General features: G+C 40.3%; 1 protein-coding gene and 1 pseudogene across 8 annotated transcripts; one reads left to right on the top strand and one right to left on the bottom strand.

The window, feature by feature from the left end:
* LOC8084962 (CBL-interacting protein kinase 31) lies at nucleotides 9,336-14,140 on the top strand. 7 transcript variants are annotated; one of them, XM_021453095.1, is made up of 15 exons: nucleotides 9,336-9,489; nucleotides 10,633-10,881; nucleotides 11,032-11,094; nucleotides 11,233-11,304; nucleotides 11,505-11,612; nucleotides 11,713-11,793; nucleotides 12,043-12,096; nucleotides 12,175-12,300; nucleotides 12,401-12,490; nucleotides 12,680-12,802; nucleotides 12,906-13,016; nucleotides 13,164-13,277; nucleotides 13,471-13,527; nucleotides 13,614-13,688; nucleotides 13,760-14,140. In XM_021453095.1, the coding sequence occupies exons 2-15, from the start codon at nucleotides 10,693-10,695 to the stop codon at nucleotides 13,841-13,843; spliced, it is 1,347 nt and encodes a 448-aa protein (XP_021308770.1). In that variant the 5' UTR covers nucleotides 9,336-9,489; nucleotides 10,633-10,692; the 3' UTR covers nucleotides 13,844-14,140. The 7 variants fall into 7 exon arrangements, with proteins under 7 accessions (XP_021308770.1, XP_021308769.1, XP_021308764.1 ...); XM_021453094.1 differs by having other exon boundaries at nucleotides 9,341-9,579; XM_021453089.1 differs by having other exon boundaries at nucleotides 9,341-9,579; nucleotides 9,654-10,881.
* LOC8084961 lies at nucleotides 14,261-18,365 on the bottom strand (annotated as a pseudogene). The gene is made up of 9 exons (XR_002449961.1): nucleotides 18,164-18,365; nucleotides 16,931-17,300; nucleotides 16,476-16,497; nucleotides 16,195-16,365; nucleotides 16,020-16,112; nucleotides 15,735-15,833; nucleotides 15,273-15,314; nucleotides 14,759-14,990; nucleotides 14,261-14,637 (listed from the first exon to the last, which is right to left on the bottom strand). The product of XR_002449961.1 is annotated as an esterase CG5412 (transcript).

The raw sequence follows: 19,285 nt of genomic DNA, 5'->3' as shown, positions 1-19,285 counted from the left end.
GTCAACTGCTGTATGTATAGAAAGAAAAACTCGACTATAACAGAATCCGTTGTAGTCTAGCTGGTTAGGATACTCGGCTCTCACCCGAGAGACCCGGGTTCTCGAGTCCCGGCAACGGAATTTTCATTTTGGGTGAAGGGAGCTTCCGGTACAGTACAGACCGTCGCATTCATCATTGCTTTAACTATTATATTCTTATTGCAGGAACAACAATGTATACACGGCAACGGAATTTTCTTTTTTTGGGTGAAGGGAGCTTCCGGTACAGTACAGACCGTCGCATTCATCATTGCTTTAACTATTATATTCTTATTGCAGGAACAACAATGTATACCAGATAACTACAAAGAGAACCACCACCGAATAACATACACAAGAAGGAATTGCCGAGCTATTAATTGAGTCAAGGCATAAACTCCAACGATCGATGGAGGCTATACTCTGAAGATCTCTGTTCCACGTGTGTCTATTGGGCACTAAATCAAGATTTGACAAACAACAACACCGTTGGAGAACAAGGACATCCAAAGAGAGTAGACCATAGTCTCGCTAACCTGGCATATGATGAGATGATTCAATCAAGGATCCCGAAGGACATAAATTTATTTAATTTAAATTGATATAGTAAATTATAATTTTATACATGTCAACTGGTGCGCTTATGCAGGCTTTTTTAAGGGAATATATTGGTTGTGTCTCCAAATGTTGCTGCAGCATGAGAATCCAAGGAAGATTGTACGTTCAGCAGCGAGCAAAGTTTTAAATGTTCTCTAAGAATGAACAGAAAAACAATAATAGAGTTTGCTTTTTTTCATTTCTCTTAGTCTATGATGATGAGCTGATCTTTTTTTTAAAAAAACTTGGAAAACTATTGTTTTTCTAAATAATTGTCAACTGGTCCATGCCGTTTTTAAAGAAGAGCGAGCCAGTGTGCATGCCAGTCACGTCCAACATCCACTTACAAACAACAACTGTATGTCTGTATTCCAGTATGTCACAACACAAAACAAGTTTGTTTGTTTTAGAAAAGGGTGCACGTCTTAGCTTTGTGTACCTCGATGGACAGAGGAGCAATATTAGCGGGACTTGCATAGCTGTTAATTACACAAGACTCATCTCTAAGCCCTCTTTGAATGAGGGATTTTTTTTCTGATTTCTACATTTTTCTATGAAAATAAACTGACTCATGTATTTATTTCTAGCTAGGATGTGGTGAGAATCTAACTTAAGGCCTTGTTTAGATGCGAAAGTCTTTTTGGATTTCGCTACTGTAGCACTTTCGTTTGTTTGTGGCAAATATTGTCCAATCATAGACTAACTAGGGTCAAAAGATTCGTCTCACGATTTACAGGCAAACTGTGCAAACTTAAGAGTAACTAGTGCTTCATGCATGTGCCGCAAGATTCGATGTGACGAGAAATCTTGAAAACTTTTTGGATTTCGGTGGGAACTAAACAAGGCCTAAGTTAGAGGAACTCAAGACGTTGAATGGTGAGTCTAAAATTTAATTTAAGTAAGTTACTCTTAAGTTAGAGGAGACTAGTCCGATGGTACTATGATGAGACCTAAATTGAGCTTGTGCCAACAAGACAACAATGTTACCCTTGCAGTACTGAGTGCCTTACCAACAATAATGCTAATGTGGTTTGATCGGTCCTCGTTTGTTTGATGTGTTGTCTGTCCTGTGCCTGGATATTGCACAACCTGCATGTCAGGAGAGGAAGCTTCCTAGCAGAGTAGTCCCCGTATGCGATGCAAGCCCATATATTAAAATACTTTCGCATAGACTAGTTAATTAAAGGTGGTCAGTTATATTTTAATTTTCTAATATTAAAATAAATAAAGTTTTTTTCTGTCACTTCTAAAACCTTCCTTTGTCACAAGCAGAGCAACAAAACATGTCTATCTCGTAGTCATAATGGCACCTGGCCCGTGTGTTGTGTCGTGTCTCATCCATGGATCTCATTCTGGCAGTTTATTTTCTAATAAAAGTGATTTTATGACTGAAAGTAATTCTCTTTGATTCTTTAGCATAAACTCTCAAAATCACGATAAAGAATCACTTCATAGAATCAGAAGAAGTTACTCTTTTTAGCTCTCAGTCTCTTAGTTCATTCTAGAAATCACTTCACACAAACAGGGCCATATGCACGCATCCATCTCTCCGTGCCTCCATATAAGCGATGTCATGTGTTTGGTATATTGAAAACCATCTCCATGCCTCCATGTAAGCAATGTCATGTCTTTGGTGATATTGAAACCATAAGAATTTCCATTTATATCTAAAAAATAAGCGCTCAGGCTAGGGTTAATATGTGACACTGCCGTGATTTCTTATGAACATCACGATGTGCATGCAGTCCAGACGTGACAGGGATTGCCCCATTGCCATGCCGTTGTCGGTGGCAATGTCCTCGTCCAAAAGCTACTCAATCGAGCTACGTAATTAAAACATGTTTGATTGGAGCCCTACAAAAGTTGCCTGGTCCAGTCAGTAACCTTCACCTTATCCAACCGAGGTCCATCAAAATCGAACGTCCGAGATTATTACTTGGATCAGAAAACCTTTTCATTTCTCTATGTTTGTGACGATGAGCCGAAAACTTTTTTTAAAAAAAAGGCTAGTCAGGATCATGCTGAGCTAGTCACGTCTAGGATGCATGCTAGTCACGTCTAGCATTCACTTACTCCCCTTTTTTTTTCAATGTTGTTCTCGCTTTTCAAAAAGTTAAGCATACTATACTGAACTTTTTATTAAATATACACAAAAGATATTAATATTTATAGTATAGAATTTGTATGACTAGATAAGTCGAACCTATTTTCATAAACTTATTCAGAGATATAAATATTCTAATATTTTCTATAAATCTAATTAATTTTTTAGAAAGATTAACCGATATAAATACCATAGTGATATTTAAAAAAGAGACAGAGAAAGTACATAAACAACAATTGTATCTAGTACTCTAGTGTGCGGTCGTCCTAACTTTGTGTATCTTGCCAGACTTGAATCGTTGTTACATAAGACTCATCTCTAAGCCCTCTTTGAATGCTGCATTTTTTGTTTTCTACATTTTTGTGTAAACATGAACTGTTTCATGTAAAAATCTAGGTATAATTTCTGTAAATTTCTTGCATTCCAAAGAGGATCGTAGCGGTATTGGTTTGCTATTAGGGTGTTGGGAAGCTCTGATCCCAACAGAGATCTCCGCATAGGCGAAGGTTAGGCACAAACGGTAAGACACCAAACTCAGTTAGAGTTTCATTCATTCATTGGTCTCCCTTACAAGGGGTTTGCCCCTTTTATATATCACTATACAAAGTGAAGTTATTTTACATTTATGCCCTGCAGACGACAGGGCACTGGGGATATACCCATACAACTACAAGCCTCCGAAGGTAGCTTCGGCCTTCTCCTTCCTAACTGCCTTACCCTCATGGGCCTTTGCTTTGAGCTTGCTGGAGGCCTAGCAGTCACATAGCACACGCCTCCTTATAGGAAGCCTTGCCCGTGGAAGGCGAAGGCTTGACCTCCACCAGCCTTCTTCAGCCTTCAAGTTGATTCATCATCTTCTCCACAGCGACCTTCGCGTCTCCTTCCTGGTCGACGCCTTGAAGGGAGTCTCAGGCCTTCGTCGAGGTGCCTCTATTGGCCACGGACCTTCGATCGACCGGGTGTCGCAGACAAAGGTCCCCGCGAGAATCCTGTCAAAACAAACACAATTGCCCAGGTAGAAGGATTACCTTCGTGACCAAGGTATCTGTGTCCCAACACAGGATGTGGTGAGAATCGGTTCATCTAACTTAAGTTAGGGAAATTTGAGTTGCTGAATGGTGGATCTAAAATTTAATTTAAATAAGTTAAGTCTTAAGTTAGAGGAGATTGGTTAGGCGACGCTGCAACGAGATGGCTTGTCCCGACAAGGCAACAATATTTACCTTGGGGTCTCGATTTCCTTGCCAACAATGCTGACGTGGTTTGGTTCGCCCTTGTTTTGTTTCATATGTTATCTATCCTGTGTGCCGATGTATGCACCACCTGCACGTCATGAAAGGAAGCTTCCTAGCAGGTGGTGCAGGTATCATATGCAATGTATGCCCATTGTATTGATACATAGACTTAGTGCTCAGTTGTATTTTCAGTGTCTATACTAAAACAAACAAAGGTTTTTCCTATCGCTTCTAAAACCTTCCTTTCTCACAAGAGCAGCAGAACATATCTATTTATCTCATAAGTGTAACAACACCTGGCCCGTGTCTGAGTCATCTACGCATGCATCCATCTCCATGCCCTTATATTTAGGCCTTGTTTAGTTCCGAAAAGTGAAAAGTTTTCGATACTGTAGCACTTTCGTTTGTTTGTGACAAATATTATTCAATCATGGACTAACTAGGATCAAAAGATTCGTCTTGTGATTTACAGCTAAACTGTGTAATTAGTTTTTGTTTTCGTCTATATTTAATGTTTCATGCATGTGTCACAAGATTCGATATGATAGAGAATCTTGAAAACATTTTGGTTTTCAGGATGAACTAAACAAGGCCTTAATCATTGTCATGTACTTGGTGAGGTTGAAGCCAGAATAATTTTCGTTATCTAAAAATAAGCGTTGTCACGTAGGCATCTAACATCAATACATAACATTGTCGTGATTTCTTATGAACATTTCGACGTGACGCAGTTCAGACGTGACAAGGATATATTGCCCCATATTATTGTGTCTTCTTTTTTTCCTCCATGCAAACGTGATCGATCTAGCTAGTCTGGACAGCATAGGTAGTAAACGCGACGCGAGCAGACCTAAACACCGCGTCCACGCCGTTTTCGGTGGCAATATAATGTCCTCGTCCACAGGGACGAAGCTAAAAAAAATTGTAGGAGTGACCGAACAAAATTGCTACATCGATTTAACTTTACTATACCCCTCACAATAGAAAAAATATATATTAGCTTGAAATAGTTTTATATTCATTCACAAAATATATCTAAAAATAAAGTCTCAGCCCACCCTACTTTATAAATTTATGTCTAAAATTAGAAGCAAAAACACTAAGAGAATCAGCAGCGGTAGGAGGGGCTAGAGCCCCCCTAGCCCCACCGCTAGCTTCCACTACACCACAACCCTTAATTAGCAACTGACTCCAGTTGCTAAAAGTAGTTAATTAGCATAGAACGGTGAGTCGCTAAAGGTTAGTGAAGGACAGTCAGTTGCTAAAACCAAATAGGGCGATGGATGGTCTGTTGCTATAATTTTTTTCTTTTGCGTTGGACGGTCTGTTGCTATAGATCAGGAACAGCATCGGATAGTCCGTGGCTATAGAAATTTTCCATTCACGCGGTATTTGGGCCCTTCCCACTGTAATTTTGACCCAAAATAACCTAAACCCTAACTCATCCCACCCTATCCACTCCAGCGTCGCCTCCACTCGTCACGCCCATACGTACCCCGCCGCCCGTGTGTGCCCCCATCCGTGGCTATACAAATGTTGAGATTTTTATATCTCACACCCATTTCTATCTTTCCATGCACCCAGGTGGTTTTTGCTTGAAGGATGGAAAAGCAACGGCATATTCATATCATCTTTTAGTGTGAAAACTTTGTTGTAAATGGATTATATACTCATTTGATATGGATGTATGAGAGTATGATTAATGTGTCCATTTGTGTATGTTATTGTATTGGTTCTGAATGGGTCCAGATTTAAATATATGTGGATTTTTTTTACCTATTTAATTGCTGGGGCGATGGACGGTCCGTCGCTAAAGATAAAGTTCGTCGCTGTATACATACAACGACGGCTTCAACAACAACTGTTGAGGTCCGTCGCTGTAAGTTTTAGCCACGGACCATCCATCGCTGTACACCCCTTACAACAACTTTAAGTCAGTCGCTGATTAAGGGTCGTGGTGTAGTGTTCGTCCATGCTCGTCCATGCATATGTTTGATTGGAGCCCGTGCCAAAAAGTTGCCTAGTCTTGTCACCTTTGCTTCATCTATACCATAGTCAAATCAAAATCGGACGCATAAGATTATTATTGCTTGCATCAGGCAACTTTCTCATTTCTGTTAGTTTGTGAGATGATGAGCTGAAAACCTTTTAAAAAAAAACTTGGCTAACTATTGTTTTTCTAAATAAATGTCAACTGGTGGTGCCGGTCCATGGCGTTGTCAAAGAAGATCGAGCCAGCAAGCATGCCAGTCACGTCCAGCATCCCCACTTACATAAACAACTGTATCAGTACGTCACTACACAAAACAAATTTATTTTTATTTTAAAAAGGGTGCAGTCGTGTCTTAGCTTTGTGTTGTGTATCTCGCGGGACTTGAATCGTTGTTACACAAGACTTATTTCTAGGCCCTCTTTGAATACGGGATTTTTCATCTATATTTTCTATATATTTTATTTTTTCTGTGAAAACAAACTGATTCATGCGAAATTCATGTATAGTTTCTATGAGTTTTTTTTTTTTTGCATTCCAAAGGCATTCTTAGCGGGGTTGGTTTGCTTCCAGGATGCGGTGAGAATCGATTCATCTAACTGTTAGAGGAACTCGATCGAGTCAATGAATGGTGAACCTAAATTTTAATTTAACTATGTTAATTACTTAAGTTATAAGAGAATTGTCTGGTGGTGTCACAACAGACCAAGATTGGGCTTGTGCTAACAAGGCAACATTCTTTGCAATCTCGAGTTCCTCGCCAACAGTGCTGTCCTTGCAGTCCCGAGTGCCTTTGGCGGGTCCTCATTTTGTTTGACGTGTTGCCCACCCTGTATTTGGATGTACAAACCACCTACACGTCAGAAAAGGAAACTTCCTAGTAGGTGGTGCAGGTCGACGTATGCAGTGTAAGCCCATTGTATTGATACATACTCCCTCTATCCTGTTGTATGTGTCGTTTAGCTTTCTACCAGGTACAATAAACATTCCCTAAACCTGGACATATGGTGTGTTCACATGCATGAAACATGCTATGAATCTAGCCACCGAAATGCACTGCCAGAATGACAGATACAGTGGAACAGAGGGAGTACAACAATTAATTAAGGGTGTGCTAAGTTGTATTCTTGTATCTATATTTTTAATACTAAAATAAATAAAGTTTTCACTTCTAATACCTTTCTTTCTCACAAGAGCAATAGAGCATGTCTATCTCCTAGGTGCAACGACACCTGGCATGTGTCGAGTCTCATCTATGGATGAATCAGTTCATCTAACTCACGTTAGAGGAACTCCAGTTAATGAATGGTGAACCTAAAATTTGATTTAAGTAAATTAGTCTTAAGTTAGAAGAGACTGGACCATTGGTGTGATGACAGACCTTAGATTAGGCTTGTGCCAACAAGGCAACAATATTGCCCTTGCAAACAGGGACGAAGCCAGAAAAAAATTTAGGGGGGGCTGAACAAAAATTCTACATCGACTTAGCTCTACTATTATCCCTCGTAATAAAAAAAATATGTTAGTTTAAAGTAGTCTTAGATTAAAAATATAGACCAATAATGAAATTCACAAAATATATCTAAAAAATAAAGTTCTCAGCCCACCCTACTTTATAAATTTATGTCTAAAATTAGAAGAAAAACACTAGAAATTTCACTAGGCCAGCAGCGGTAGGGGGGGCTGGAGCCCCCCTAGCCCCACCGCTGGCTACGTGCCTGCTTGCAAATAATGTTGCCCTTGCGGTCCTTAATTAGTTCCTTGCCAACAATGATGACATGGTTTGGTGGGTCCTCGTTTTGTTTGACGTGTTGCATGCCCTATGCCTGAGGCCTTGTTTAGTTCGCAAAAATTTTCAAGATTCTCCGTCACGTCAGGAGAGGAAGCTTCGTAGCAGGTGCTGCAGGTTGTCGTATGCAATGCATGTCCATAGATTTATATTATACATAGACCAAATAAAGTGTGTGCCAGTTGTATTCGTATTTATATTTTTCAATACTAAAATAAATAAAGTTTTTTTTCTATAGCTTCTACAAGAGCAATAGAACGCGTCTATATCTCGTAGTCGTAATGACACTTGGCTCGTGTCGAGTTTAATAATAGAGCACACAAGAGATTGTTGCTTGGGTTAGACAAGTTTCTCAAGATCTGAACCAAATAGGTCCTAAGAGGTTGTTCCATGCTTGGTAGTGACGAACGACGGTCGGTTCATCAATATATAAGAGAAGCAATGCATTCCAATTGAGATTGTATTGAGCAAAGAAGCTCAATTTGGATGTACACCTGTCACTGGCAGAGCTCGATGAGGGTATATTCTTTGTAGTTAGGTATATTCTTTGTAGTTAGGCCTAGCGCATGATATATATATCCTCATTTGTGCCTAGCATATATCCTGTGGCCATATGCTAATAAATTATACTGCTGTAAAGTTAGCATCATGTGAAAAAAAGTATATATCGTCGTTTGCAACAGCACCCTCTTGTATTATAGTTATTCTGTATCAGGGTTAGCTTGCATTGCGCTCCTAATTAAGTCCTAACTGCCAAGCACGTTCCTGCGTGCGTTCATCTCAAACAAACAACAAAATGGTCGGAGCAGTGAGAGAAAAAAAATCGTCGTCTGACCAACTTAAGAGAAAGTGATTGAATACTAGTGGAATTTGAGATTGGATCTAAGCAGCTAGGCACGATGGTGTTTGCATTGCATAATAGTAGTATATATGGTAATGTCAATGGCAGCCAGCAGGCCAGTCCATCATTAATATTTTTAATGCTCCAGCTCCAGCATGCTAATCACGTACTGTACGTCCACCATCCATTATTCCAGCCGCGTAATAATAATAATAATAATAATAATAATAATAATAATAATAATAATAATAATAATAATAATAATAATAATAATAATAATAATAATAATAATAATAATAATAATAATAATAATAATAATAATAATAATAATAATAATAATAATAATAATAATAATAATAATAATAATAATAATAATAATAATAATAATAATAATAATAATAATAATAATAATAAAGCTAGTCTGGCGTTTCAAAAGAAATTAAGAGTGAGAGATGTAACCGTGGTGGATCTCTAAGCTCTCTTGTTACATTTTCATCTGGGTCCATGCATGACCTCTCAGAGTGAGCGTGATCTATCACCGTTGATTTGAGACGTAACACAGTTAATTAACGAAAGTGATTGATGGATAAGCAAGTCTTGACAAGGAGATGACAGAATCAAATTACAGTTGACACAACTAAAAAGTCACCATATAGTAAATAATCATCTGATGGATGGCAATGGCACCGCAGGCCTGCCGGCGCCGCGCCCACAGACAAAGAAAAAAGGAAGTAGACAGGCACCTAACTAAAAGAGAATGAAGTTGTCCAAGGTGAGATGGAGAAAGGAGCATATATGAGCATCGGAATCCGATCCATGGCAAAAATTGGCAGCACCAACGTCGACCGTACCATGATAGCAGGATAGGAGCACTCCGTTAAGCAGCAGCATCGATGCATGGACCGCCTTGCCCTTGTATGTGTGTCCGCCAGCCTCTGCGTTGTGCTCGTGTGGTTGCCTTGCCTTGCCGGCCGGCCTCGCATGGCATGGCATGGCACGGCATGGGTAATGCTTTGTCGCCGCCGCAACGCAACCTCCCTTCCTCGTAGTTTCCGACTCGTAACGCTCGTTTCTTGCAGACCTCCAAACCGCATGTCCTCCCTCCCCGGCCCTCCATATCTCTTCTCTCCCGGCCGGCCGGTCTTGTCTCTGCACGCGCTTGCTTGATTTGATTCCTCTGACGACGACGCCGGCCGCTCGTTTGCTCTTCGATCCCCGGCCGTAACCAAGGCAAGGTACACCTGACCCGACCTGATCATGAATTTCGATTAGTTCCTTCCACCGGCCGGCCAGCCCCTAGCCTGCTGCTTGCGCTTGCTACATCGTCGTCGTCATTCGCCTGTCCCCTTCAGTTCACGAAGCAGGAGCAGGTAGTACGGTAGGGGCGACGTCCTTTTCATGCGACGTTTATTCATTCTTCTCCCATGCGCTTCCCTCGATCGATCGGGACTCGATCTCTGATCTGCTGCTTGCTTCATAGCGCGCGTGCGTGTTTCTGTTTCTTGATTATTTCTGCTGTGCTGATGATCAGGGTTTGAGACCACGCACGATTTCCTTTCTCTAGTCTTGCTGCCGCGGAATTCTGCCGGCCGGGCTCAGACGCTTGGTTTTGTATTCACCGCGAGAACGATCGAGATTCAGGTTCCTGTACTGTACGTACGTTTTATTCACCCGGCCATCATGTCTGGGAAGTGAAAATATCCTAGCCTGTTTGATATTCAGATCAGTCGGAGATCCAATTCATCGAATTTCTTCCTAGCCTGTGTGCTCTCGCTGTGTAATCAGTTGTCCGCGCCTACTTTTGGTTTATTTATTCATTTCATTTGCTTCTAAATGTATGTTCTGATGCACTTCTTGTTGTATTCTGTACTGACAAATTATTAAAGGCGACCTTTCGGATTGTATTCTGCTGTGTTCATGTTCAGTTCTGTGCAGATTTCCCTTCGCAATGCAGTACTGTAGTTTTATTATATATGCTATGCCTGTCAATTCTGAATGCCAGAATACTATGCTTTGTGCTGCATTCCCGGTTCAACTCAATCCTTGTTCATCTTTCAGCACCAGGTCTTTGACAAGTAGCTAGCTGGTTGCCAAAGACTGGCTTAGCAGAGCAGCAGGATGTATAGGGCTAAGAGGGCTGCTTCGCTCAAAGCGAAGCGCCGCGTTGGCAAGTATGAGCTCGGACGCACCATTGGGGAAGGAACATTTGCAAAGGTCCGGATCGCCAAGAACTTGGACAATGGGGATCATGTTGCTGTCAAGATCCTTGACAAGGCAAAGGTTCACAAGAACAGACTGGCTGAACAGGTGAAGTGTTAGGACTCTGCATTCTATGTCCATTGATTTTCACTGCACATTTTTTTAAAAAAGAAGTTCTTTATAGTCTGTTTGAGATATATATCTAGTGAGGTGAGAAAAAAGATAATTTCTGATCCCACCCTCTGAACTGTACGGCAGATTAGGAGGGAAATCTGTACCATGAAGTTAATACAGCATCCCAATGTTGTTCGCCTGTACGAGGTAATAAAGCTTAAACTTTACTTGTAAAAATATATGATTTTTCGGTATTACGTTTCCTGCATTGGAATGGGGATGCACATTCAGGTCTACAGTTCATAACTATTTATTTGGATTGTTTTTATTCCTTTTTTATGACAGGTGATGGGAAGTAAAACAAGGATTTACATTGTGCTGGAGTTTGTTATGGGTGGAGAGCTCCATGATATCATTGTAAGCACTGAGCTATCATTGCCATTGCTTCCTCTGTCATTTGACCTTATTCTTTTCTCATCAATGATAGTTGCTAGCTGCTTTTCTAGCCTAAACTTTGCATGCAGAGACATTTAACATTCCATGCTTTATATATATAGCACGTTTGCTTCTTTTCTGTACATGACAGTTTGTGATTCACTGTCCAAATTGACAACCAGGCCACAAGTGGAAGATTGAAGGAGGAGGAAGCGCGTAGATACTTTCAGCAGTTGATCAATGCTGTAGACTATTGCCACAGTAGGGGTGTATACCACAGAGACTTGAAGGTGCAGTAGTGTTCATCCTTGATTGTGTTCTTTGTTTGTATCATCAGTTATGATCAAGGAAGTAGTATGAAACTTAAATGTTGATATTTCTCGTATGCAGCTAGAGAACCTGTTACTCGATGTTGCTGGAAACCTCAAGATTTCAGATTTCGGGTTAAGTGCTTTATCAGACCAAGTGAAGGTACTATCAGACAAGATACTACAGAAATTAATACCCTTTTAGGAGTGTGTTCTTGGCTGTTCTCTCACTTGTACATAAACTCTTTTCACTAACTTAATTGAAAGGCAGAGCTCCTGCCCTTACTTTCAAAAAAAGATACTACAGAAATTATTGTGTTTTTATTTCTTTCTGTGTCTTCCTTTCTTTCTTTTGGTTTCACTGCATTTCACTAATTTACACCACAATCTTTAATTAATTCAATGCTAGCAGAATGATGGATTGCTGCATACTACATGTGGAACACCTAACTATGTTTCTCCAGAGGTAATATTTGTTCATCTCTTCTTCTTTTTTTGTTTTAGCCAGAAATAAGTTTGCCTAATACAGATTGCTATCCAATAGGTTATTGATGACAAAGGCTATGATGGTGCCCTTGCTGACCTTTGGTCTTGTGGGGTGATCCTTTTTGTGCTGCTCGCAGGATGTCTGCCTTTCGAGGATGACAACATCGCATCCCTTTATAAAAAGGTATATACATGAAACAACTACTTCTTCTTTGGAAAAAAAAATAGCACCTGAAAAGCTAACATTTTAGGATACATTTTATTTTATTTTATCTCTGTTGCAGATCTCAGAAGCTCAGTTTACTTGTCCATCTTGGTTTTCTGCTGGAGCAAAGAGGTTGATCAACAGAATTCTGGATCCTAACCCTTCCACTGTAAGTCACTACTTAAATATGAATGTGGAAAAGAACAATTTTCATGAAGCACAAGTGACAGCTTTATTTAAGTCAGTACTGGATGATTTACAAGATGAACATTTTCACTCTCAGATCACCACTGCTTTTTATTGCCTATGTTGCTTGTGGAATTCCATCTTACTTGATTTTTTATTGTTACTTTAACAGCGCATTACAATTCCTCAAGTACAAAAAGATCCATGGTTTAAAAAAGGTTACAAGCAACCTGTTTTTTATGAACAATGTCAAGCTAGTCTAGATGATGTTGATGCCGCCTTTGGAGACTCAGAGGTGAATTGACTGATTAAACCAGCTTATCACTTAAAAGTGTGTGACTTTTGACTTTTGTGGTTGAAATAAGATTATTAAGTTGTTGATGTTGTACACTTTTCAGGAACATCATGTGACAGAGGAAATGGAAGGGCAACCTGCCTCGATGAATGCATTTGAATTGATTTCAATGAACAAGGGGCTGAATCTGGATAATTTTTTTGAATCTGATAAGGTAAGGATATTTTGAGTTTCAGCTGCAGAAGTGTGTATCACAAATCAGCTTATATCGCCTATATGTGTTTTACTATACACATTTTCCACAAAACAGTTTGAAATGTGCAATTGTGCTGATGAGCTCCATTTTACTAATCTCTGACAGAAGTACAAGCGAGAAACGCGATTCACATCACAATGTCCTCCGAAAGAAATCATCGATAGAATAGAAGAAGCTGCTAAGCCACTTGGGTTCGATATCCAAAAGAAAAATTACAAGGTATGGTGACAACCCTTCACAATAGCACTTTTGATAATTTACTTCAGTGTTTGCAGGATTATTTCTTTGTTTCAAAAAAAAGAAATAAACCTGCAAACATTGAAGTAAATTAAATTATCAATAAATACAGAAATCTTTTATCACCCCCTACCAACAACTCATAATTTTTTATCTCCCCCATTGTTGTTTCTAGATGCTAATGGAGAACCCAAAAGCAGGAAGGAAAGGAAATCTAAATGTTGAGACTGAGGTAAGGGAGAACACCCAACGATAAGAATTTTTTTTGAAAATAAAAGATAAATTACTAATTGAGATATTATCATGTGGCATGTTTAGGTTTTCCAAGTGGCTCCATCGCTTCATGTGGTTGAGCTGAAGAAGGCAAAGGGAGATACTCTGGAGTTTCAAAATGTACAAATCTTACTCAAAATAGTTCAAATAATCAATTCAGTATCTAAACTAACAACATCTACCATTCACAGTTCTACAAAACTCTGTCCACAGAGCTGAAGGACGTCGTTTGGGCGTGTGATGATGAAATCCAAGACAGAAGCTCCTCGCCATGAAACAGTTGCAGGCTTTCAGGCTTACAGAACTTAGTGGGGGGCCCAAATGAGGAATACAGTGTTAGTTTTGCCTGTACATAGCTCTTGTTTGTTCCAACTTCCAAACGATAAGTTTAGTGCCCAGTGTACATATAGGCTTCGCTAGACAAATACAGCAGAAGGTTTTCTGCCAAATGATGGTCTGGAATGAATGAAGTGGTCGATGTAACATAGATCAGAAGGCTGGTTAAGTTGTTGCAGTGAAACACTGAATATGGTGTTGAGCTATTGATATTAATTGGTTCAATTTTCTCCAAATCTTTCTAGAATAGAATGATTGTTAGTTGATGAACCTTCAGGCAGAAACGGACCATCATTACAGCCTGTGGTATCAATCGCAGCCAAGGTTGCTTCCAACAATATCTTGGCGAACGAATATAAACCACACTGAATGTCTGAATCCATTTGTTTCAGTTGTAGCTCTAGATAACGATTTATTGTTTTGCCAATGCAATACACATGCGATCAAACAAGTTCCACACACTACTCAGATCATAGCAAAAACGGTACAAGTTTCAAATGCAACCATGCCATGAAAGTGGGCATTCCTCAAGCTTTCACCAGGTTTTCTGCTAATTCCGCACCAGTAGCCTCCTTATCAGATGGTTTGCCTGAATCTAAGGCCTCGAATTCCGCACCAGTAGCCTCCTTATCAGATGGTTTGCCTGAATCTAAAGCCTCGGGAACATTTGCATTCTTGGGGTCTTCCAGAATGCATGAGCTCCATTCAGAAAGCTGTTTCACAGACACATCGTCTGTGGAAGAACATATCAGATAATCAGTGAGAAAGCACTATGCATAAACACTGGTGAACAGCTTTTATATGCTGGTTCCATGGAGATAAATCGAACAGAAAGATTTGGGAAGAGTGCAAACCAAGCCTAGGGACAGTGTGGCCTTGAGGATGCCTTATGATGAGAGGTTCATCAAAGGCAGAAGCCAGCTCCTCGGAAGGTACCTTGAGCCAGTCCTTTTCTCCAATAAAATGCACTGATTTGACCTTGATCGGGTCTTTGTAGGCGACGTCACAGATGCTTGGGTCCCTGAACTTGCTCCCAGATATTGAGACCATGAACTTAATTGGTGGATGATCACTCAGCACCTTGCCCTAAATTGCTCAGCTTAGTTATAACAGTTAACTAATATGGTTAATTTTACAATCTCGAAATTCTAGAAGAGGGCTGGCATTTCTATAGTACTCAAAACTCACAACTACCTAGTTATTGTTACATTATAAGAATTTCTTTTTCTTTTGCAAGTTATCCTGTTTAAAAATAAGAGCTTTATTACATGGTAAAAGTAACAGATTCAGTGTTCTGTTTCTTGCTACTTTGTGCTATCTCTATTATTTTAGGTCACAATTATTACAGAATTTAGGAGTAGAAATTACCTGTGCTTGGTAGCCTATCAAAAGGGCCGAAAGTGTTGCGCCCTGGAAAGAGGAATGGATACATATAAGCTGCAAGACTCCACTTTATGCTCAACAAAGGAAAAAAGCACAGGTTGAAAGACTGACAGCACCCACATCATTCAGTAAGGCGGATCTGATTAGAAATTAAAGGCCAAGATCCAATCCGTTTCTACTGGCTTTCCTATGCAAGCGGTTGGGCCTCATAGATGTTTTATGTGTATAAGTTACAATCCTATCAGAGGTGCACCTTGGACAGAGAAATTAAGCGATTAACTAAACTTTACAGAAGCTCAGAAGGTGTTGTTCATTGCATTTCTTCATTTCATATGTAAGCTTGGACCGCAATTCTAGTTCATGCAGATATTATCAAATCCCCCAAAAGATTGAAACATTCAATTCTCAGGTGCTCAGTAAAAAGCAACTTCTGGTTTCCAATTTTACCTGGGAGAATCCGAGCAGGCCATCAAAAGGTCCATTTTTCACCATGTAATCACATAGATATGAAATGCACTCATCCAGATTTGTGTATTCAGTGAATTCCTGTGTGGAAAAAACATGCAAGCACTGAAGTGTTTCAGAACATAGGAACAAAAATGAAGGAGTGGTCATATCTGGCATGAATAGCTAAGGCGTAGATGGTGATCAAACTGTAGCTGAAATATAACTCAGGTATCAGAATGCCATGAGAAGAGCTGATTTCAGTTTGGTTCCAACAAAAGCACTAACCTTATTGAACTGGAACCACTCGAAGTACGGCGGCGGAAATATGCCCTCTATCTCTGACTTTCCACCAGCTGGGAAGATGCCATCAGGGAAGACCTGAAAAAACAGGAATAAAAGATGTTCAAGAACAAAAACAAAGGAAACCAAGTAGATCAAATCATTGAATCCAGCACAGAACCATCTCAAACTGCTGAAATATGGAAGGGTGCCATTTGCTGATCTGCTTCTTCAAGAAACTCCCGCTTGTGCGGAAGCCATGCAGGCACAGCACCTTGGCTCTCTTGCCCTGTTCCATTAGCTCAACTCTCCCAAGCACAGCGTAAGTAGACAAACACAAGAAACTTGAGGCCTTAAGAAGACCTCCAGGACCTGTGGTAGCTGGTACCTACCACTCCAAGGCTGCATGTCGCTTTCACCCAACAACAAATAGTTGCAACCTAACCAGCAGCAGAAAAGGACGAGACTGCATTTATCTTAAATACTCCACGTCATGCGTCTTAAACCAACAATACGATTCCCCGGTTTGGAATAAATTTGCACTAAGAAGAAAGAGCATCTGTCACGGTAACTATAGATCATCACATTAAAAACAACAGGCCATCAATTGATACTAACAGAGTGAAGCAGAAGTTGATGTGTGGGTTGGGGTTGGGGTGGTGAGAGGGAGAATATAACTACATATGGTTTCAACTGCAATCAAGACACAGCAAGGAGGGCAATCATTACAAGTTCACATGAAACAACATTTCTGAAAACACACTGGAGGGAAGAACAAAGCAGGAACTACATCGCCTTTCAGCAACTACAACTAGCAGAATGTTTCACTGGAGGAAGTCGATGAAATAAGAGTTGCATCTTGACTAATATGCAATGCCCAATCTTCTCCGCCTTCAGATTATGGTTCTGTGGCTCACTTGGCCATCATGACTTTGACAAACTCCTCATAGTTGATCTGACCATCACCATCCACATCAGCCTCACGGATCATCTCATCCACCTCCTCATCAGTTAGCTTCTCACCAAGATTTGTCATGACATGGCGGAGCTCGGCAGCAGAGATGAAGCCGTTCTGGTCCTTGTCAAACACACGGAAGGCCTCCTTGAGCTCTTCCTCAGAGTCCGTGTCCTTCATCTTGCGAGCCATGAGGTTGAGAAACTCTGGAAAATCAATGGTGCCGTTGCCATCAGCATCGACCTCATTGATCATGTCCTGGAGCTCAGCCTCTGTAGGGTTTTGCCCTAGTGAACGCATGACAGTTCCCAGCTCCTTGGTCGTGATGCAACCTGTACAAGATACGCACAACCATTTCTGTAATTATAACTAGGTAATAAATAGTGACTAAAGAGAGAAATAATTCGGCAAGTTAGGGGGGAATCAAGATGTCAAAAGGGGAAATATTAGTCAAAAAGTTTGAAATGCTATGTGGAAAGCAGGGCAGTTTCGAAGTGGTAAATTATCTGCTTTTGACTGAGCATGCGTAGCTACAGGAATTGAGCCAATCAGGGTGCTAAAGTTACTGTTTTCGCAACAGAATTCGGTCCAAGATTTCCTTTTCTCGGTAAACTACTGCACAGTATGACTATGGAACAAGGTATTGACACACACATAGGGAAAAAAACAAGGTTCAACGTTGAAGCTGGATCACATAATTACTAGCAAAATTACTTACACAAACTGAACTGAGGACAATTTTTAACCCTCTCATCATGCCACACTGCTAACGCTGCAAATCAGGCTACACTGCTCACGCGGCCATGCCCAACGAGCAAGACTGGGTCAAAGGCTAAACTGCTTTCAGGAAAAAAAAATCACCTGGCACATCTCGCAGGATTCAAGCGTAATAACGATCCAAACAAACAAACAAAGAACGACATGATTTGCCAGTGGCGAAATGGTCAAAGCAGCAGATAAGCCTTAGGTCCACATCGGCTATTCCACCACTAGTAGTAGGGACAAATGCACACGACAGCGACGCGATCGAGCCCCGCCGCGGACTCAGTCCAGATCCGGGATGGATCGGATCTACCCCCGCCTACACAACCTTGCGGGCGGCAATGCTACTACTCAGGAGCCGCGCATGTCGAACATCTCCACGGAGATCAGATCCGAAGGAACAGAGAGATGGGATGAGGAGAAGGAACCTTACCATCCCCGTCCTTGTCGAATAGGCTGAAGGCCTCCTTGAACTCAGCGATCTGGTCGTCGGTGAGCTGGTCCGCCATGGGCGCGGTGGTGGCGAATCAGATCGATCGGAGCGGGAAGCCGGGAGTGGATCGGGGACAGGGTAGGAAGAAGGGCTCGGAGCGTTCAGTGGCGTGGCGTCCGCTGGAATTTTCCTTTCTCCGATTTATACGCGCTTCCACTAGACGTGGCCGTCACATTCGGCGACATCCAAATCTTTTTTCCCAAACTACCCCTGGGCTAGTATTTTTTTTTCCCTTCTCAGCTCAAATCAAATCTACACAAAATAAAATGTCCTTTTTTTACAAGGCATATAAGGAGTGCTCCGATGAAATTCGAACAGAACAATCCATATATACACGTGAAAAAAAATCAATGTCAAACTACTTGATATTTTATTATGGAAATATCTTTTTTGTTGGAGTATATAATAGGTGATGCCACAAGAATAATATTGCTATATCATTATAAAATGTAGCATATAGTAACTCTTTTTACTTGAAATAATATATATTATTAATATTGTAAATTCAAAATATTATTATGTTGACTGTGTTCATGTTTTAATGGGCTTATCTTTTCTAGTGTGAGAAAGTAGGGCCTTGTTTAGTTTCTAGAAAATTTTGCAAATTTTTTCACATTCTCCGTCACATCGAATCTTTAGACGCATGCATGTACTATTAAATATAGATGAAAATAAAAACTAATTATACAGTTTGGTCAGAATTAACGAGACGAATCTTTTGAGCCTAGTTAGTTCATAATTGGATAATATTTTTTAAATACAAACGAAAGTGCTACAGTGTTGATTTCCCAAAAATTTTCAGAACTAAACAAGGCCTAGGACTCAAATGACCAAGGTTTGAGCTTATACAGGCTCTTTAGGTAAGGTCCTATTTGGAGCGCAAAATTAAAAACAATGCACAAATTAAAAACATATAATAGAATAAATATACATGTAAAGAGAGAAATGAAACGTATCATAATTTGGTAGAAATGGATGTTTGGATGAACCGCATAAAAGACATAGCAATCAAGAAACACTAAAGTTTGAGTAGATGTGTCTTTAATTTTTATGTTGTTTTCC

Source organism: Sorghum bicolor, chromosome 2 (assembly GCF_000003195.3).
Source record: "Sorghum bicolor cultivar BTx623 chromosome 2, Sorghum_bicolor_NCBIv3, whole genome shotgun sequence".
NCBI classification, from domain to species: Eukaryota; Viridiplantae; Streptophyta; class Magnoliopsida; order Poales; family Poaceae; genus Sorghum; species Sorghum bicolor.
The sequence above is the reverse complement of the archived record's forward strand: the minus strand, read 5'-3'. Positions and strand labels throughout refer to the sequence as shown.

Excerpts from the sequence above, each read along its gene's own strand:
- LOC8084962 (XM_021453095.1), top strand. The coding sequence starts at position 10,693 with ATGTATAGGGCTAAGAGGGCTGCTTCGCTCAAAGCGAAGCGCCGCGTT. Across the intron at positions 11,794-12,042 it reads CTTTATCAGACCAAGTGAAG|AATGATGGATTGCTGCATAC; the intron begins GTACTATCAGAC and ends CAATGCTAGCAG. Across the intron at positions 12,803-12,905 it reads CCGCCTTTGGAGACTCAGAG|GAACATCATGTGACAGAGGA; the intron begins GTGAATTGACTG and ends TACACTTTTCAG.